We start from the raw sequence: 22,445 nt of genomic DNA on the forward strand, positions 1-22,445 counted from the left end.
CTGCCAACTTTTTTGTTAGTAGCTGAGTGTTTAACTGTTTACACCACTCAAGGACTCTTACAGCAGCCTGGATAAAACAAAAACAAATGGTGTGGCTGTGTGCTGATAAAACTTTACTAATGGACACTGAGTGTTGAATTTCACAAAATGTTTCAGTTGCCCCCCGAAACATTTGTCATTTGATTCTTTTCTCAACCATTTAAGAATGTAAATACCATTCTTAGCTTGTTGCTAGCTACCGCGGAGTTGGACCCCAACTCATGGCAACCCTGTGCACAATTGAATTGGACAGTTGTGATCCATAGGGCTTTCACTAAGTGATTTTTTGGAGGTAGATTGCCAGACCTTTTTTCCTGGTCCATCTTACTCTGGAAGCTCCGCTGTAACCTGTTCAGCATCATGGCAACGCACAAGCCACCACTGACAGACGGGTAGTAGCTACGCTTGAGGTCCACCAGCCAGGAATTGAACATGGGTCTCCCGCATGGAAGGTGAGAGAGAATTTTATGCACAGCTCTTAGCTTAGGATCAGGGCTTCCAACTGGTTTGGTCTGGTTCGATCTCCTGCTGAGAATTTCCATTTCTACCTCAGACATACTGAACTAGAATCTACACCTTAACAAGAATCACCTGGGGAGCTTGTTCAATATAAGAATCACTTGAAGGTCTTGTTAAAATGTTGATTGATTCAGTATATCTGGGGTGAAAATACAAATTCTCAGCAGGTGTGGAACAAGCCCTGCTTAGGATATATGCAGGCAGTGGCCAGATTTGGTGCTTGCGATCCCCTTTTGTAAACAATTAACAAATATTCATTAGGAAGATACTAAGCATAATTTAAATAAAATTAAGAAATAAAATGTTTCCTTAGTATACTTTCCTGGGCCCTCTGACTTGATTATAGGCTTCTTGAGAACAAGGGCCAATGTTTTCTATTTCTTTTTTTTTGCTTCCACCAACCTTGTTTGCACAGTGCTGAGCACGCAGTCTGGGCTTCATCAACGTGGGCCCAATAAGCCAAGCAAGAAAAACAGCAAAACAGGTGTGGTGACGGCTATTCCTCTTGGATAATTGTCTGAGCTGAGATTCCCTTCACTTGTAGGAGTCCCACTGGGCTCTGCTAACCAATTCAGGGTCCTTCCTGCCATTCTGATTCAAATACATCTGACCTGCTGTGGGGGAATGTCAAATATGCTCTCATAACAAGATAAGGCAAGGAGAGGCTCAGGGGGACAGGGAGGTTTGTTTAAACATAACGGCTGATGACTGGGAACAGCTCACAAGGAGACTGAAGGAGCAGGAGGCTGAGTCCTCTCAGTGATGTCACTGGCATTTTATGCTGGGTTGTGTCAGCCCCAGGAAGTACGGATAATGGGCCAGAATCCTGGCAACAACAGGGATGCAAATGGGACACTGGAGGGTAGGTACCTGCAGGTTCTCTCCTCCCTGCCATCCCAGGGCTTTCTTCTTCAGAGCATTTATACATTATACAGCCACCAGTTGCCACCTGGTCATTTCCTACCCATGGCCACCCCATGCATGTCAGAGCAGAACTGTGCTACACAGGGTTTTCAGTGGCTGACTTTTCACAAGTAGATCACCAGGCCTTTCTTTCTAGGCAGCTCTGGGTGGACTTGAACTTTCAACCTTTCAGTTAGCAGCCTAGTGAGTTATAATGGCTTGTATACACTGTGAGTAGTATGAGGCCAGGGTTCCTGTTTTACTCAACCATCTCCAGAGCCTGATATTATACACAGCTGATAATCAAAAAATCTCTGCTGAATGAAGGCACACAAATTCAAGGAGGTACGGAGCCCCATAGTTTGGTGATGGTTAGGAAAATAGAGTACAGGGGATAAAGAAGAGGGAAAGAAAGTAAAGACGAGCTCAGGTGAACACGGGTGTCTCTCTAATCCAGCCTTTGGAAAGGCGAGAGAGGATTTCTATCCAGCTATAGGAATTACCTCCTACTGATGGCCTGGTCCTGGCCCCAGAGGCTCTGATTTAGTTGCTTTGAGGCAGGGCTTCGAGCTGGTCTCAGAATTTGCATTTCACCCCAGATATACTGAATTAGAATCTACATTTTAACAAATCCCCAGGTGATTCTTATGTATAAAGAAGAATCACCTGGGGATCTTGTTAAAATGTTAGTCTTACATATAAATAAGAATCATCTGGGGATCTTGTGAAACTGTTATGTATAAGTAGGAGCCCTGTGAGTTGGAATTGACTTGATGGCACAAAGTTTAATTGCCTGGGATTTTTGTTAAAATGTAGATTCTGATTCAGTATATCTTGGGTGGATTCCCCCCCATCCCCACCCCTGTGCAATTCTCAGCAGGAAGTCAAATCAGAACGACTGGTTGGAAGTCCTGGTTTGAGCAAGAACTGGACATCAGGGTGTTAAAAATCTCCCCAGGTGATTCCAGTGTGCACCCACGATTCCAACTCCTCTAATTCTTGTAAATTCAGTGGACTGGCAAGATGTTATTAAGATGGTCCACAGCTCTCTAACCCTGTGTGTTGGGGAGAAGGCTGGAGAAACCTACTCTGAGCAGGGCTAAGGAATTGCTCTACCCATCTCAAGTGCTAAAGTCCCAAGAAGAGACTTCCAGGTAGGCTTAGGCACTGGGCTCTGTCATTTACTAGTTCTGCTGAAGTCTGGAATCAATTAACCTTTCTAAGCCTCCATCGACTGCTCTGTAAAACAGGGATTACATGAGTTAATACACATGAAAACATGAGTCAAATCTAAGAGATTAAGATTGTGAACTTGAGAGACCGCAAAGAGACCAGATGCTTCTTCCCATCATGAATACATCTTCAAGGAAACTGTGTGCTGAATGAATGACAGATTATTTTTTTATGGTAGGAAGATTTAGGAAGATATCCTTCCTTTTTCCCTTCTACTTCAACTGAACAGCACAGGCATCTGGGTGGCTATTAGTTCTTGCCATGGTAAATGACCTCCCACCCCCCACCCCCCAGTTAGTGAAATAGAAACCACAGGGGTCAGCAGGGTGGGGGCAGGAAAACATTCACAAAATGACTGTCCCTTATGTCCACTAATGTTGCTGTTGTTGGGTGCTGTCATAGATTGAACTGTGTCCCCCAAAAATATGTGTATCAATTTGGTTAGGACATGATTCCTAGTACTGTGTGACTGTCCATCATTTTGTCATCTGATGTGATTTTCCTATGTGTTGTAAATCCTATCTTTATGATGATGATGAAATGAAATTATGGCAGTTATGCTAATGAGGCAGGACTAAATCTACAAGATTGGATTGTGTCTTGAGTCAGTCTCCTCTGAGATATAAAAGGGAAGTGAGCAGAGAGACAGGGGGACCTCACACCACCAAGAAAGCAATGCTGGGAGCGGAGTGTGTCCTTTGGACCTAAGGTGCCTGTGCAGAAAAGCTCCTAGACCACAGGAAGATTGATGATAAGGACATTCCTCAAGAGTCAGCAGAGAGAGAAACCTTTCCCCTGGAGCTGGCAATCTGTATTTAGACTTCTAGTATACTGGACTGTGAGAGAATAAACGTGTTTGTTAAAGTCATCCACTTGTGGTATTTCTGTTATAGCAGCACTAGATAACTAAGACAGGTGACATCAAGTCCATGTGTTACAAAGTAGAATGTCCCATAGGGTTCTCTAGGCTGCAATCTTTATGGAAGCAGATTGCCCAGTAGTTTAAACCGCCAACCTTTCATTCTGTTAGCTGAATGCTTAACCGTTGGGTCCATCAGTAAACCACAACAAACAAACAAACAAACAAACAAAGAAACCAAACCTGTTGCCATCAAGCCAATTCCGACTCATAGTGACCCTATAGGACAGAGCAGAACTGCCCCAGAGAGTCTCCAAGGAGCATCTGGTGGATTTGAACTGACAACCTTTTGGTTAACAGCTGTAGCACTTAACCACTATGCCACCAGGGTTTCTGGCCCACTAGTAGGTAACTCTACCTAGTTCTGGGATTTCAGGCTTGAGATGAAGTGAAGTGACCTGCCAGTCCACTAGTAAGGCGGGTCAATTCACTTGGTCTCAAGGCTGAAATGCCAGAACCAGGTAGAGTTACTGACAGCAAGAAAATGGCTTTAGCCTCACTTGGCCACTAGTTCAGGCATGGCTTCAAAGTCCTGAAACTTTTATCAGAGAACATCTAAACTGAAGAAGCTGAAGTTGAGTTTCCAGTAAGTAGCTATTCTGCAAAATGCTGATTAATGTACAGTTTTCAGATTGTGTGTTCAGCACACACACACAAAACAAAAAATAAAAACACAAGATACATACACACAAATCTGTTTATTATTACTAAAATTATTTACTTTAAAAAGGTATCTCTAATTATTTTTAGTTGCCTGACCCCTGACATGCATGGCATTTTCTAATCTACCATAAGTTAAAATATCCAGGCCTGATATTTCGGTACCATTTCTTAGAATGCTGTGCATATAAATACTTGCATAAACAAACAGACACGAATATGCGAAGATGTTTATGCTGTGGTATTTTTTATAATGGGGGGAGGAGGGTTAAGAACAACCAAAATGTCCATTAATAGGAAACTAGATAAATTATGATACATTCATCACACGGAGAAAGTATATACTTCTTAAAAAGAACAAAGAAAATACGTTTTTATACACCAAGGTAGAAAGATATACAAGATTTTATTTTTAATTAAATAGGACATGTAACAATTACAAAACAAGATGCATACAGAGATAGATACACTGACAGATATAATTACATCTGCGGAAAGAGCCAAGTCAGGAATATATTACAAACTGTGAACCGTGCTTAACTTTGGAAAATGTGATGGGGGATAAAATTTCATATACTTCAGTGGTGTGCTGGTAAATGTTTAGCAACAGGCTCTCCAGAAAGAAAATGGCCCAATCTGTACTTTTTGCCAATTTCCATGGTATAAATACTCCCACCATGGTAGATTCAAATTACCAACGCAATGACACTGAACACAGAGTTAGGAAGGGATGTACAGTAGCATGCCATTATCCAGTATTTCCACCATAAAGATATGTTGTTATGTTGTTAGGTGCCATCGAATTGGTTCTGACTCCTAGTGACCCTATGTACAATAGAACAAAACCCTGCCTGGTCCTGCGCCATCCTCAAAATCGTTGTTATGCTTGATCCCATGGTTGCAGCCACTGTGTCAATCCATCCTGTTGAGGGTCTTCCTCTTTTTCACTTGACCCTCTACTCTACCAAGCATGACGTCCTTCTCCAGGGACTGATCCCTCTGGATAACATGTCCAAAGTATGTGAGATGAAGTCTCGCCATCCTCACTTCCAATGAGCATTCTGGCTGTACTTCTTCCGAGACAGATCTATTGGTTCTTCTGGCAACCCATGGTATATTCAGTATTCTTCACCAACATCACAATCCAAAGGCATCAATTCTTCTTCGGTCTTCCTTACTCACTGTCCAACTTTCACATGCATATGAGGCTATTGAAAACACCACGGCTGGGGTCAGGGGTATCTTAGTTCTTAAAGTGACGTCTTTGCTTTTTAACACTTTAAAGAGGTCTTCTGCCGCAGATTTGCCCAATGCAATGCATCACTTGGTTTGCTGACTGCTGCTACTGCAGATGTAAATAACCTTAGGACCACAGGTAAAATGTAGTAAAATGATTAGGAAGTAATGAGTGTGAGTACTTATACCTTTGTTTTTTAAAATAATTTATTTGATTGTAAATTTATCTAGCAGAAACCCTGGTGGCATAGTGGTTAAGTGCTATGGCTGCTAACCAAAAGGTTGGCAGTTCGAATCCACCAGGGGCTCCTTGGAAACTCTATGGGGGCAGTTCTACTCTCTCCTATAGGGTCGCTATGAGTCAGAATTGACTTGATGGCAGTGAATTTAAGCTTATCTAGTGTTCAAAAAAAAAAAAAAAGTTTTTTTTTTTTTTGTTATTTGTAAGAATGTTATGTTCAACAACCAGATTCCATATTTCCTGGAAGTCTAATAATTGGCTCTCACTACCTGGTACAAGCTGACTCTAGCACATCAAGGCATTTCTACACTATTTGTCCTTTACAACACATGTAAACATGTTTACAACACATGATTGGTGTTATAATTTTTAAAATATAGTCTGAAATTAAAAAGAAAGCGATCTTGTTCTTGGGTAGTAACCTGGCACTTTTATACTCAATGCAGTGTAGTCAATTCCAACTCATGATGGACCCATGTGACAGACTAGAACTGCTCCATAGGGTTTTCTTGGCTGTAATCTTTACAGAAGAACTTTGCCAAGCCTTTCTTCCATGGTACTGCTGGATAGGCTTGACTGCTAGCCCTTAGGTTAATAGCCAATTGTGAACCTCTTAGGCCACCTAGGGACCTAGCACCCTTAAAACGCCTGGCAAAGTTTATCATGAAATTTTAAAGCAATGAAACTACTCTTTCTGAAGAGTCTATTGCGTGTCTGGTGCTGTAAAAAGATCTACAGTTTACCAAGTGCCATGTGAGAGAATACGAACTCTTTGTATTTATACTTCATGCATAGAAACCTTATAAACCAAATTGCTGTTGAGTAGACTCCGACTCATGGTGACCCCACGTGTGTCAGAGTAGAATTGTGCTCTGTAGGGTTTTCAGTCGTTCATTTTTCGGACATAGATGGCCAGGCCTTTCTTCTGAGGCATCTCTGGCTGGACTTGAACCTCCAGTGTTCTGGTTAGTAGCTGAGCACATAAACCATCTGTACCACCTGAGGATTCCATAAACCTTATAATATCTCTAATTCTCCCCTGAGGCTCTCTGTGGTAGGCAGTATGACTTGGGGGATTTTTGAAACTGCTCATCAACCTATTGGATATCAAAGCACAGTGAGCTCCTCTTGAGACAGGGTGCATGCCATATTCCCTGGGACAGAAAAGACTGAGAGCCTCTGAGCCTGTACACTGAGAAATGGAGGAAGATGAGCTGGAAACACAGAGTAGGACCAGACTGGGAAGAGCAAGTGGGTATCATGTAATTAACAAAGGGTTGACCTGGATTGGAGTCCCTGGGTGATGCAAATGCTTACTTTCTGAAAAATTAGCCATTGAAAACTCTATGGAGTAGAGTTCTACTCTGACACACATGCAGTCGCCATGAGTCGGAGTTGACTTAATGGTAACTGGTCTAAGGGTCTCTGGGTGGTGTCAACAGTTAAAATGCTCAGCTGCTAACTGAAAGGCTGGAGGTTTGAGTCTACCCACAGGCACCTTGAAAGAAAAGCCTGATCTACTAAAAAATCAGTCACTGAAAACTCGATGGGGCACAGTTTTACTCTGACACATGTGGGGTCACCATGAGTTGGAATCAACTTGTTGGCAATGGCTTGGGTTTCTGGTTTTTTGACTTGGATCAGTGCCTCATGTGTTCAGATACTAAGAAACTGCTGCTGCTGCTAACATGGTACAGCTTCACGATATCTGCATCTTCTACCTCCTCAGCAATATAGTGGAATTTCAGCGGAGGCATTCCCATTCTCAACTCACAGGTGAGAGCACCGAGGCTTGGAGAGGTTGTGGGGCTACCTTCAGCTCAGGCTGCACAAGCAGTAAGTGACAATGTCAGGAGGAACCTTGCATTTCAGGTCAGCGACGTGTGGCTGTTCTCCTCGCTGCTGCTGATGCCTTGTACAGTGGGTTTTGGATATTTCTTTGGTTGTTGTTGTTTGTTTTGTTTTCTGTTTACTCAGCATTCGAGCCCTGAGACTTACTTAGCAAAGAAGGGTGAAAACCATGAGACTTTGTTGCTGGAGCTTCATTTGTAAGGACAAGAGGTCAGGAGAAAAGGTCTCTTCAGTGAGAGGAGAAGTTGGGAGCAGTGTTCTTCCCCTTAAGGTCAGATTCGGGAAACCTTAATTACACATTCTCTCCTGTTAAGGAGCATGGTGGCGCAGGGGTTAAGCGCTTGGCTGCTAATTGGAAGGCGGGCAGTTCGGACCCACTAGCTGCTCTGTGGGAGAAAGATGTGGCAGTCTGCTTCCATAAAATATTACAGCCTAGGAAACCCTATGGGGCAGTTCTACTCTGTCCTATGGGGTTGTTATGAGTCAGAATTGACTGGATGGCAAAGAATCGTCTTCTGTGAGACCAGTGCCCCAGGGAGGGAGGGAGCAATGGTACAGTAACTCTTTTAGATCAATGGCTTGGGCTCAGGAAGGCAAGCAATGGGAAATCTTGCCATCTCTTCAGAACGCAACTGGGAAAACTCAGTTTAATTAGAGGCCCCCCACCAAGTCCGATAACAAGGGACTCTCATTTGGCTGCCTCGCTGGAGTACTTCAGAGAGTCTAGTGCTGCTGAAGGGAGACGCTGGGGGTTAAGTGCCCGGGCCTGCTGATGTGGGTTTTCGCGTAGTGTTTGTACAGATTGCATGCACAGTGTGGAGGGACATTACATAAATACAACAACAACAAAAACAACAACAACAACAAAACCCATTGCCATCAAGTCAATTCAGACTTATAGAAACCCTAGAGGACAGAGCAGAACTGCCCTATAGGGTTTCCAAGGAGCGCCTGGTGGATTTGAACTGCTGACCTTTTGGTTAGCAGCTGAAATCTTAACCACTATGCCACCACGGTTTCCAAAAACCAAACAAAAAAAAACCTAAACCCACTGCCATCAAGTCGACTCGGACTCATAGCAACCCTATAGGACAGAGTAGAACTGCCCCACAGGGTTTACTGTATTTCATTCAACAACAAATACTAATATTTACTCAATGCCTAATAAGTGTTAGGCATGATTCTAAGTACAGGAGATAGAACAGTAAAATAAAATTAAAAACAAAAAACAAACCTCTATCCTAGAGCATTTATATCCTTATGGGAAGAGACAGAAAATTAGGAAATAAAAAAAGTAGCATTAGAGAAGGTCAGAGAGACAACGAATGCTCTGAAGAACCACCGGCACGGAAGTGGGTGGAGAGCTGCGGCTTGGAGAAGGAGAGGCCTGCGGATTTAAACAGCAAGGAGGCCAAGTGGCCGGAGCTGAGTGACGAGGGCGACACTAGGAGGAGAGACATCAAAGGGGCACAAGGGAAGGCTATGAACAGGGCTCCTTTTTGGCTTGTTCACCGTGGCATCCCCTGGACCTAGAATGTAGCCTGGAACATTGCACACGATAGTGGTGTTATTACTGGGTGTCCCTGCGTCGATTCTTACTCACAGCAACCCCAGGTGACAGAGTAGAACTGCCTCATAAGGTTTTCTCGGCTGTAATCTTTACGGAACAGATCACCAGGTCTTTCTCCCACAGAGCCGCCGGGTGGGTTTGAACTGCCCAACCTTTTGTTTAGCAGCCAAGTGCTTAACCAGTGTGCCAACAGGGCTCCCTGTGCACATGAAAGGTGTACAATAACATCTGTCTAATGAATGAATGAACAAGTGGATGGTCAGCCCTGGGAGTGAGCGTGCTCAGTCCTGGGCATCTTAAGTGGACTAAAGATGGAGTTACCGTCAAAAGATGCTAAAGAACCACGATCATCTTTCCCCATTTGTGAACCTCAAATATAAAAGGGAAAAATTCATATCTAGCATTTATTGACTCAGACACTGTCCCAAGCACTTTATAAATATTATATAATTATTTTACTCAAAGCAACCCTATGACATAGGAACTCATGTGGAAAAGAAAGAAAAGGCTGTTAGTAGCCCAGAATCATGGAGCTAATATCGGGTAGAGATGGGACTTGAACCCAGAGCTGTTTATGTCCAGAGCATAAACAATACTGTCTCTTAAAGTGAAAAATAAAATATGAGCCACAGGAGTGCAGGGTGGCCAACATGGTAAGAATCCAAACATCCTGGAGTCCTTTAATTTACTTTTTAAATAGCACCACCACCAACTACTGGAGAACAACATTATGCTTGGTAAAGTAGAAGATCAGGGAAAAAGAGGGAGACCCTCAATGAGATGGACTGACACAATGGCTGCAACCATGGCCTCAAACATACCAACGATTGTGAGGATGATACAGGACCGGGCAGTGTTTTGTCTGTTATACGTAAGGTCGCTATGAGTTGGAGGTGACTTGATGGCACCTAACAGTAACGATGACCATCAACCACTACATCATCTACTGAGCATTTACTACACACGAAGCCTCATCTATGTATACAAAATGTACCATATTATCTCATTTAACTTCTCATAATAACCCCTCATAAGGTAGGTACTATAACAATCCTCATCTCACATATGAATAAACCGGGGCTCAGACAGCTAGGGCTGATAAGGCCACAGAAGAGAAGACTAGGACGTATTGTTCGCTTCCTTTCATTTAGATATCTAAGGGATTACCAGGTAGAAAGGTCTCTGGATGGTAAAAGTGGTTTGTGCTTAACTAGTAACCGAAAGGTTGATGGTTCGAACCCATCCAGCAGTGCCACAAAAGAAAGGCTTGGAGATCTGGTTCTGAAAGGTCATAGCCTTGAAAATCCTTGGAGCAGCTCTACTCTGCACGCATAGGGTTGCCATGAGTTGGAATCAGCTCGTTGGCGACAGGTTTGTTTGCTCGTTTTTTCAAGTGGAAGAGCAGATTTAGTCTGTGTGAACCCAGGACTAAGGTCAAAGAAGATTCTGGCTCAGGATATGAAGTGGACAGGATTTAGGTAGTGAACATCACCAAAGTTTAGGTAAAATGTTAAGTGGAGAAAAGTGACTCAGTGGTAGTACTGTGTAAGTAGACCTTTGGCTGGCTGAATATTCCCTATACGCAGGCAGTATTATCTTATTCACGAACGCCAACCTTGAGGACACTCTTTAACATGCACATCGCACATCGTGGCTTTGCGTTTCAGCCAGCCTGCTCAACATCTGTGATACCTTGAACCGGTGACTCTGGAAGAGGGCGGTATGGCTTCCTGGGACACTCTAGCACAATGAAGAATGTTCTGGCAATCCAAGTAGGCCCCACTGGACAGTCATATTTATAACTGTATATTAAAAATTCAGACGTTGTCAAGTCGATTCTGACTCATGGATACCTCCATGTGTTTTATTGCAAAACTGTGCTCCATAGGGTTTTCAGTGACTGATTTTTTTTGAAGTAGACCACCAGGCCTTTCTTTCAAAGCACCTCTGAGTGGAGGCAAACCTCCAACATTTTGGTGAACAGCCAAGTGGGTTAACCACGAACACTGTCATTGTTACAATTGTTTGTAACTATCTGAGCCTGAGACTAACATTACTTACAGAAAAACACAGAGTAGTTGTTTCCATGGTTTTAGTATTCACTGAAAGGAGCCGTGGCGGTGCAATGGTTAATTGCTCGGCTGCTAATCAAAAGGTTAGTGGTTTGAACCCACCCAGCGATATCATGGAAGAAAAGGCTGGTGATCTGCTTCTGTTAAGAGTACAGCCAAGAAAACCCTATGGAGCTGTGCTACTCTGATACATGGGGTTGCCATGACTTGGAATCTACTCTGTGACAACCAGCACCACTACCACCACCAACATACAATGACCTCGGAGTACAAATCAAGGGAAGAAGGTCTTCCTGTGGTCAGATACTTTACCAAGAATTGTTCACTACTATGAAAACACTGACTACAGACGGCAGACATCGGTCGTGGAATCTGGATTGCCAATACCACATCGGTGCCATTCTGCCTTTGCAGCTGTCACACCGAAGACATTTTACCCTGAACACAGGCATTAAAAGCCCTTGATTACTTAAGCAAGTCTCTGCTGTAGCCAAACCTGAGCAATTACATGTTGAAGTAAATATTTTATGATAAATTACTTTCCTTTTATGTCTTCTTTATATCAGAGCCAGGGTACTGTATAATTTTTTTTTAATTATGTTTGTAGGTAGTTTAACACAGGCAATCCTTGAATTTTATTCCAGTGTTGTAAAAAAGGCATTATAAATAATGGTTACAAGCACAGGGCAAGGCCACTGACTGAGTCAACAGAAGGCATTCCTGTTATTTCTGTGGATGACCCCAAGTTGAAAACTAAACTGAAGTCTAATAAAATGACTCCAAGATTAGCCCAAATCAGATATAGCTCACCAGACATAAATATAAGAGCTGAGCTCTGGGCTCGATAAATCTACTACACGGAGCCTCTGGCCGAACAGTCATTCATGGAACTTTTCAGGTGAATTCAAGTTCAATTTGAACTGGATATGTAACATGGCAATAAAAGTTGGTAATAGGAGGCCTAGGTACCTGTTTTTCAAACATTAGTAACCACCAGAATCATGGAAGGAGCTTGTTTGAAGTAACAGCTTCCCAGCCTCATCTCTGGAGATACTGAGGCACCATTTCTGCAGTGGGCCTGAGAGGTGACATTTTTAACAGGCATTCGAAGTGACTCAGAAGCAATGGGCCGAAGGGTCCAGGTGGTGGCTGGGTGGGGGTATGGCGGGGTGGGGTGGGGGGGTGGATAACTACACTAGCTGTGCTGCCTGGTGACAGGCTGCAGATATGTAATGATGATGACTAAGGTGTAATAGTGGCCTTACAGTAAAAAGGTGAATGAGAACCGGCAGCAAAAAAGGAACGGATGTTTCTATCGAACACGGTGTCATACGAACCTTTCACAGGATGCATCGTTTGATGGGATTATTCTATAAACTCCATTTAAATACCTGGTGGCTCGGCTAAAGGTCAGTGGCTCAAACCCACCAGTGGCTCCGTGGGAGAAAGATGTGGCATCTGCTCCTGTAATGATTACAGCCTTGGAAACCATGTGGGGCCCTCTACTCTGTTCTACAGGGTCACTATGACTCACTAGCAATGAGTTTTTTTTTTTTTTTTTGGCTTGATTTCAAGAGTTTGGAACATAGAGCTAAAAAAAAAGATAATCTCTGACTCCAGAGTTAGTCTAGGGGCATTTCCCCCCCCACGCCCCGCAAAGTTGTTTCCATAGCTCTAGGATCAAACAAAAGTAGGGAATGCTGCTGGTTTTAATAGTTTTCTTTACTTCTGAGCTTTTCAGAATCTCTAATATGAGGACAGAGTCCCTGGGGGGTGAAAATGATGAATGCACTCTGCTGCTAACAGAAAAGTTGGCAGTTTGAGTCCATCAGAGGCACCTCGGGAGAAAGCCCCGGCAATCCACTTTCTAAAAATCAGCCACTGAAAACCCTATGGAGCGGAGTTCTACTCTGACACTCATGGGGTTGCCATGAGTTGGAATCAACTTAATGGTGACTGGTTTTCATTGGATTTAATACGCTGACATGCGACCTGAATCTCTAAAAGAGGGATTTCTTAACCCCCCTTGTCCACAGTTTCTAAACACTTATCAACATCTCCGGCAGTGTCTTTTGGAATTCTATCACCTAGAAAATGCTGGTCCAGGGTGACTGTAGGATTGAGGTTCAACTCTGATTCTCAATCATGCTAGAGGCTCATCACACTGAATTGATTTGTGGATTTTCAAGCTCTCCTCTATGACACTATGATATTTTTGAAGGAAGGTTCCTGGTATCATTCATCTTCTTGAAGTATTTTTCTACCACCCCCACCCTCCCAGAATAATAGACATTCAGTAACACGTGCCGAATGAATGCAGGAATGAATGAACTACATCTCAATCTTGTTCCTCTGGATACAATTTTGACAGAGAGCAATCATCCAATCATAATATTCTTTCAGAGCATGAAGAAGCCTTAGTTCTTGAGAGAAAACTACAGCTCAGACACTTGCCCAGGGCTGCAGATGGCTGGATGTTAGCGGCAGGGCTAAGCCTTAGCCTCCTTCCCACACTTCTTTATCTCGCTAAAGCCGTTTGTTTGTAGTTCTTTGGCAACCTGTCAAAGGTTTTCTCTTTTCGAATCTCTGCCACGGAATTCACCGTGCTGTCCATCTTTACCACCTATCACTTTTCCTTCTTCTTGCCAGAGTTTACTCCGAACTCAGAGGTGAGTCAGTCCTTGAATGTCCCAATTTTGTTGTTCTGTGGATAGGGATTCCTAGAGAAATTCTCCCTCCCTAGAGAGCCATGTATCCTATCCACCTGCCCGTCTCTGGCCTAATTTGGGGACCGCAAGGAACAGGATTCATTTCATTTTTAATTTTTTTCTTTTTAAACCACATCCTTTGGTTTGTACTATGTCCTTCATCTCTGGGCAGGCATACCTTCTCCATGAGTAACCTTTGGGTTCCTACTCAAAGAACTAATCTTACTTCTACTGGTCTACCTACCTTTGGAGTCCCTGGGTGGCAAAAACGGTTAAGTGCTTGGCAACCAAATGAAAATTTTAATTCAAATCCACACAGAGGTACCTTGGAAGAAAGGCTTGGCGATTTGCTTTCAAAAGATCAGCCAATTGAAAACCCTATGGAACACAGTTCTACTCTGAAACATAGGGGGTCACTGTGAGTTGGAATCAACTCTATGTCGACTGTTTTTTCTGTTTGTTTTTTAACCTTCCCTCTCCTTATTCTCCAGTGGCCTGCTCCTTTTCACGCTCCTTCCTCTTCTCTTCTTTGCCTGGGTTTGTTTTTAAGATATTCAATCATTAGCATACAAGCTAAAGTAGGCTGAATCTTAATGAGGCTGTCAAAAAGCCTTTTTTTTTTTTTGAAGTCTTGCTGACAGCTAACTGCTGGATGAATGACAATCCTTCTTGCACCCAGAAGGTGATGAATGGACAGAGTGGTCAGGAATTAATCCATCTCTAAGCCAGGATTTTTTTTTTTTTTTTTTTAAGCCAGGATGCGGCATTGTCCTTAACTCCACCTCAACAGGTATAGACAGGAGCTCTGTGCTAGGATCTGCCTGGTCACCCACAGCTGCTGAGGCCAGAAGCTCCATCCAGATGCAATGAAGTTGTAAGTAGCTCCAGGAAGAAAGGAAGGGGGATGAGTGAGAGGTGGTGGGCAGATCTCACCTGATCTGTTGGGGCCTCCCTGGGCTTTGTGAAATTAGACTGGGAAAGAAAAAACAAAAAGAGGAAGGAGGAACTTGGCTGGCTCTTCTTAAGGGAATGTCTGCCTTACGAGATAACTCTAGGAATTAATGACGATGACGCATGCCCAGGTGCCTGGTACGATGCCTAGGGCATGGCAGTGCCTTAGTGAATGTGGGGGAATCTGAATCACTTGAAAACAGTTACTCGCTGTGCTGGGGTCAGGAGGAGAAATAAAAGCTGTGATCATCTTCCTAAAGCACATTGGTCTACCAGACACATGTACCTGTTGTTTGGTGCCATTGAGTTGGCTCTGACTCACAGCGGCCCTATGCACAACAGAACCAAACACTGCCCGGTCCTGTGCCATCCTCAGAATTGTTGCTATGTTTGAGCCCACTGTTGCAGCCACTGCATTAATCCATCTCACTGAGGGTCTCCCTTGTTTTCACTGACCCTTTCCTTTACCAAGCATTGCAAACGTATTGATTGAGCAGGCACATGTACCTATACCTCCTCAATGGACCCTCACAGAGGACTCTGAGGTAGGATTACTATTCTCAGTTTACAAATGAGGAAACTCAAGACTCTGAGAATGTGGGTGGCTTGCCTAAAAGTACAGGATAAAAAGCAGCAAAGTCAGGTCCAAAGGCAGATCTTCCAAGTCAAATATCTCATGCTTTTTCTGGGGGTATTCAAAGTAAAGAACAGTAAAAAAAGAAAAGGTATGGTCGAGTCAATCACAACTCATGGTGCTCCAATGTGTTGCAGAGCTTAGAACTGCTCCATAGCATTTTCTTAGTTGTAATCTTTACAAAAGCAGATTGCCAGGCCCAGCACCTTTGGGTGGGTTTGAACTGCCAACCTTTTGCTTAGGAGCTAAGCATGTAACCATTTACACTCTCCAGGGACTCCATAAAGAACAGTCAGGAAGCTGATATACAAACTAAAACAGTCATTTTTCTAAAATAATGTGAAAAGCTGGTCTTTTCTATTTAGCAAAGAGACATGCAACACTGTGTCACTCCGTCTTGTTGAGGGTCTTCCTTTTTGCTGACCCTCTACTTTACCAAGCATGATGTCCTTCTCCAGGGACAGAGAGGCTGCAACAATGGGCTCAAACATAGCAACGATGGCGAGGATGGCGCAGGACTGGGCAATATTTCATTCTGTTATATATATGCGGGGTTGCTACGAGTTCTCAGCTCGATGGTACCTAACGACACCAGCAAAGAGATAGGAGAAAAACTGCTAGATGACTGCGTTATATTTGCGGAAAAGGAAAAAACTTTCTGGTCTTAGGGCTTAGGAGACTTGGGCACACCGTTTAAGCCACTGTTTATACTACCATCAAGTCAATCCTTGATAGAATAAGTGGCAGAAAAATGCAAGAGGACAAAGCCCAAGATTTACTGAGTGCCTCTTTTGTGCTAGGCACTAGGTTTAAACCAAAAAAACCCAAATCTGTTGCTGTTGAGTTGATTCCGACTCATGGGCGACCCTACAGAACAGAGTGGAACTGTCCCACTGGGCTTCCAAGGAGCACCTGGTGGATTCAAACTGCTTTTGGTTGGCAACCACAGCTCTTAACCAGTATGTCACCAGGGTTTCCAATATCTTTGCAGGCACTATGTTAAAGAAGTTACCTCAGGAACCCTCACCTGCTAGGGTCTGGTATTTTCCTATTTTACAAAAGACAGCGCCGAGGTGCAGGAAGTGAAGGGACTTGGCCGAGTTCCTAGGTGCTAAATGGCTGAGCTGAGACTCTAACTTGGATTTCCCTGAGTTTCCCAACATCAAACAGAAGGCTCCATCTTTGCTGGAGTTAACTCTTTTTGGAGTTTTGAGATCAACTGGGGGTTTAAGGGCTAGGGGTTTCCTCCAGTGGATTCCATATTTTCCATGAGAATCTAAATGTCTGGATGGCTCCTCCGCTCATGTGTGGTACAGTCCTTCATTTTAAAATAAGTCCCCATGGTGAAAGCCAAGGCATTTCAATGTGGCATAAATCCTTGTCTAATGATCACTGGGTGTCACTGGTTTATTTAAATGGACACATCACTTTTAACAGGGCTTTTTCCCATCTGCTCTGCCCTTTTATTACCAGCAAGAGGGGAAGTAACTCACTGCCTTGGCATATCAGTAGGAGCTGAAGGTGGTAGTTTAGATACTTTGTGTCTCCCGACTCCACATTCTGTACCAAACTGGGAGGGGCAGGGATGGGACGTGTCATTTTTGTCATAATAAATTCCCAGGGTGCTACATTTTTTCTTCTCCCTGCAAACCTGGATCAATGACCTGGTTTTTGTTTTATGTGGATAACCACGACCTGATGCTGTGTCCTGGGGGTGCTGCGGTATATCTCCACCTGACATTTTCTATCAGTCTATGTTGTTGGAAAAATGCCACAGTAGCCCAGTGATTAAGTGCTTGGCCGCTAACTGAAAGGTTAGTGGTACAAACCCACCAAGCGACTCCATGGGAGACAGACCTGGCCATCTGCTCCCATAAAGATTACAGCCTAGAACACTGTTTGGGGCAGTGCTGCTCCATCACAAAGGGTCACTATGAGTCAAAATCGACTTGACAGCACACAGCTACAACAACGTTGTGGGGGTGGAGACTAAACACACACACCAGGGTTCACCTCAGGCTTCCCTTCTCCCACCCAACACACATGGTATCCCCAGCTTTAGGAAAGCACGGAGTGAAAGTACCTGCAAATCCAGATGCCCAAGACCAGCATGGAATGATTGTTCTGCTTACAAAGGGAAGCCCAGTGGAGCCCTCTGCTTGGCCCAACGCAGGCGCATAAAGAGTCCAACCTCAAATGCACTGAGCAAATAGCTCCAGCAAAGCTTGTTTGATCACAGCAAGCCTTTGTACTCTCTGCTCAGGACACCTGGGAGGCTTCTGACAGGACAGAGTCCTGGGCCCCATTCAATGACAATCTTCCAGGGCACAGTCCTACATTTTAAAAGTGTTCTACAGTCTACATTTTAAAAGTGTTCTACAGTCTACATTTTAAAAGTCTTCTTGATTCTGCCACTCAAGTTCAAGCTAGAAAGTTAGTACCAGTTGATGCCACAGGCCCCTTCACTTATCAAGGGTGTTGCCTTAAACTGTCTAAGCTTCAGTTTCCTCGGGTATAAAACAGAGATAAGCACAGCCCCTGCCTCTTGGGGCTAATGTGAGGACCAAATGAGATAACACCTACAAGCACCTGGCATGGTGCCTGCCAGTCCTCAGCTGGTATGCAGAGGCACCGACTGCCTTGTTGCTGTTGTTAGCAGCTGCTGTCCAGTCAGCCCCCAACTCATGGTGACCCCGGGCACAGCAGAAAGAAATGCTGTCTGGTCTTGTGCCATCCCCATGATTGGCTGTGGATCGGACCACGTTCCCTTGTGAGCCACAGGCTTTCCATGGGCTGATTTTCAGAAGTAGATTACCAGGCCATTCTCCCTAGTCCATCTTACTCTGAAAGCACCACTGACAGACGGATGGCGGTTATGCATGAGCTGCATTGGCCAAGAATTGAACCCAGGTCTCCCGCACGGAAGACGTGAATTCTACCACTGAACTACCACTGCTTCTGCATTGCCTAACCCATTATTAACATGCTGAAATACTCCTGTGCTGGCTAATAAGGAGCCACTGCTCTGAGCCCCCTTTGCCCTCCCCACCCCACATGGTTCCCCCCAAGGACTACCTGGACTTTCCCACGATCCAGCAACTAAAGGGTTAATACTCAGCCCAGCAAGAGACCTCCAAGCTCTAGCTCTAGCTCAGCACTGGGGTGGTGGTTAAAATTCCTCATTTGCAACCTCTGTAGGCTCTAATGCCTAGTAGGTGTTAGAGGGAAAAAAAAGATTACAGACAGGAGGCAAGCCTGGATGCTTCTGGCAAATGTCAACTAAGTGAAGTCCCCATCTCAATAAAGGGCCCCCAGATTGCCGTCTCTGGCTCTTCAGGATATTGACCCTGGACCTTTCCTTCCTTGTCTTCCACCAGCTTTGACCCCACTCTGACCCCATCTCTGAACTCTCACTCTGGAAAGCTTGACTCTAACCATTTTTCATTTTGCCTCTTTGGCCTGGTGTTTGCACTTGACCTGGAGTTTGACCCTCAGCTCTCAGACTGGACATTCTGACTCTTCCCACCACATCCAGGACACCCACTTCCTGCCCTTCAAAGCTGGTCTCCTGACTCCACATTCTGTACCAAATTGGGGGGTGGGGGTGCTCAGAGAGAGGACAAGTCATTTTTGTCAGCCTGTAGGACAGGGCTTCACCTATCATCTTCAGGTGGCATCACCCGCAGACACCTGGCCCAATCCAGATGCTAGGTCCCAGCCCTTCTTGGCCTGACCCACCCTCTAGTTCCTTGAGTTCCAAGATCTAATCCTGATACAGATCCAGAGTCTGCATCCTTTAAGAGTACGATATCAAAGCGAGGCAGTGAGGATGAAGGAGAGGACAGAAGGATTCAGAGGCAATTCAAAGATAGAAATGGGCAGGGACTGAGCCTAAGGAGAGGGAGGCTTTGCTTGTACACTCCATGAGGGCATAGGCTGTGCCTGGCTTGACACTGCTGAATTCCACACCAGTATAGTAAGCACTCAACAGACAGTTGTTGAACAATTACTGAATGAATGAATAAATAACACCAATAACAGGGATAGAAACAAAGCAGGATGTTATAGATTGAACTGTGTCCCCCAAAAATGTGTGTCAACTTGGCTAGGCCATGATTCCTTGTATTGAATAATGGACCATCATTTTGTCATCTGATGTGATTTTCCTATGTGTTGTAAATCCTATCTCTATGATGTTAAGATGTTAGTAAGGTAGAATTAGAGGCAGTTGTGTTAATGAGGCAGGACTCAATCTACAATTTTAGGTTGTTTCCTGAGTCAATGTCTTTTGAGATATAAAAGAGAAAAGCCATCAGAGAGATGGGGGACCTCATTACCAGCAAGAAAGAAGAGCCAGAAGTGTGTGTCCTTTGGACCCGGGGTCCCTGTGCTGAGGGCTCCTAGACCAGGGGAAGACTGATGACAAAGACCTTCCCCCAGAGCCAACAGAGAGAGAAAGCCTTTCCCTGGAGCTTGTACCTTGAATTCAGACTTCTAGCCTCCTAGACTGTGAGAGAATAAATTTCTCTTTATTAAAGCCACGTAAATAGGACACATGGGGGTAGGACAGGGTAGAATGATGGATCTGACTTTAGACACCTGGTATTTGAGGGCTGTACACTCGTAAGTGCCGCTTATACCGAATATCCCTGCCTTTTCTCCTCCTGGGCACATGGTGGGCTTCCATTGCCCATATCCCCTGTGTAGGCATGGCCATATAAACTGCTTTAGTTAGTGAAATATCAGCAGAAATTGTGTCACTTCTGAGTGGAAATTTTCAGAGCCAATATGACATCTGTGGGAGGCAGTGCTGGGTCAGTGGTAGCACTCTCATCTTTCATGCCGGAGACCTGGTTTGACTCCTAGCCAATGCACCACCTGTCTGTCAATGGAGGCTTGCATGTTGGTATGATGCTCAACAGGCTTCAGCAGAGCTTACAGACTAAGACAGAGCAGGAGGAAACGCCTGGAAATCTACTTCCAAAAAAACCAGCCAGTGAAAACTCTATGGATCATATTGATCCGGTCCTGTTTTATATGAGTTCGCCAAGCATCAGGGGCTGACTAAGTGGTTATGATATCTGCTACTTTCCCTCCCCACACACGACACTACGCATTGAGATAAACCCTGGACATCTATAATGAGTGCAGATCCCTGCCGACCTAAAGTGGACATGCAGTGTGAGTGAGAAAGTAAATTTCTATTGTGTTAAAAACTGAAATGTTGGGGTTATTACTGCAGAATGACCTCTAGCCTCTATGAATGGCTCTAAGGAGTCTACAGATCAATACTAATGAAGATGTCCAACAGGATCTAGGAATGAAGGCCAGCAGAAGTGTCACAGACTGCCAACACTCAACAGCTACTCTGCCTGTAGCTGCTGCACCAGAACAGAATGGGAAGATCAACTGCCAATATACTGCCTGCTGCCGAGTTCACACAATCAGGGTGCTTCCTCCTGAGCTGTGGGAGAAGTACTGACCCCTCACATCACTCTTTGTAAACCCTGCCCTCTGACACCCCCATGATTTACCTGTGTTATAGCCCCTTCCAAGAGCAGGCCAAGGGCGGTGATTTTTCCACAGATTTCCAAGGTACCAGTCACTCTGGTTCTCTACCAACCCCAGGACCTGCTGACCTGTAAATACAAAGAATGCAAATGTCTTAATAGAAGAAGCCTTGTTGAACAGGGAGTGTTTAACAGAAGATATAATAATGGTAAATGATCATGACAATAACTTATATTTATCGGGAATTTTTATTCACTTCCAGTTCCTAACCTAACAACTTAACTAGTATTACCATATTTAATTCTCACAATTATGCAGCCATTATTATTATTCTCATTTCATTGAGAAGAAATAGAGGTCAAGAGTTAATTAACTTGTCCAAGGTCACCCAGGTAATTTGTGATAAAGTCAGAATCCAAACCCACCCATGCATCCAAACATCCATCCATCTACCCACCCACACATCCAAACATCCATCCACCCATCCCTTAACTTGTGCAACGCATACTCATTGACACACTATTCTTCCACTATTCCAGTTCTAAATGATTTTCCCATTGTATATTAATTTACTGGCTTCCTTGGGCAGGGACTGAGGTAATGCTTTCACACCAGAGAGGAAGAAACGACCCTTGTTTGACGCGAACAGAGCACATTAAAAAGAGCCACACTTTGACTACCTTCTCACAGTGTTTTTGCTCTTGCCCATCAACTGTTTCCTCTAATATACATTTATCATATGTCAGCAAGTATCACGTAAACATTATCTTTTAAAAAATGTTGAAAGGGACCCTTTCTGGAGGAACATTATCTAGAGGAAAAACTGTTTCTCTGTTCCTAGCACTCAGTTTCTGCTTTGATGTTGGCCTCAGTCTCTCACGTACCTTAGTGTCTGTAAGTGAGTCTGTCTCCAAGTCAGTCTCTTAGGGTATAGATGTCTTTGGGATTTGGGCAGGAACAAGTCTCCAGGTCGCCTAAGTAGGGCACTGAATCTAACTGGCTTGCATTAGACAACACCATCATGCCACTTGTAAAAGGTATTCTCTTGGAATTATGTTCAACACCACTTAACAGACTAGGAAACTGAGGCACACAGAGGATCAGTGGTTTGCATAACTAGTGATGGAGCGAGGATGTTGTTGTTAGCTGCCATCCAGCTGGTTCCGGACTCATGATGACCCCATGCTCAATGGAACAAACCACTGCCTGGTCCTTTGCCATCCCCATGATCAGACTGTTCTGATCCATAGGGTTTTCACTGGCTGATTTTTGGAAGTAGATCGGCAGGCCTTTCTCCCTAGCCTGTTTTGGTCTGGAAGCTCCACTGAAACCTGTTTAGCATCACAGCAACATGCAAACCTCCACTGAGAGACCCACCCATGCTAGGGGTGCAGTGGT

At 44.2% G+C, this 22,445-nt stretch overlaps 1 protein-coding gene across 4 annotated transcripts in view; it reads right to left on the bottom strand.

The window, feature by feature from the left end:
* Positions 1-22,445, bottom strand: part of LARGE1 (LARGE xylosyl- and glucuronyltransferase 1) — a 686,352-nt gene that overhangs the window by 142,715 nt on the left and 521,192 nt on the right. For all 4 annotated transcript variants that reach the window (XM_049884284.1, XM_049884285.1, XM_049884286.1 and 1 more), the window contains one exon: positions 21,071-21,175. In XM_049884284.1, coding sequence (XP_049740241.1) covers positions 21,071-21,175 — 105 coding nt within the window. The remainder of the gene's footprint in view (positions 1-21,070; positions 21,176-22,445) is intronic.

Source organism: Elephas maximus, chromosome 4 (genome assembly GCF_024166365.1).
Source record: "Elephas maximus indicus isolate mEleMax1 chromosome 4, mEleMax1 primary haplotype, whole genome shotgun sequence".
In the NCBI taxonomy this organism is placed as follows: domain Eukaryota; kingdom Metazoa; phylum Chordata; class Mammalia; order Proboscidea; family Elephantidae; genus Elephas; species Elephas maximus.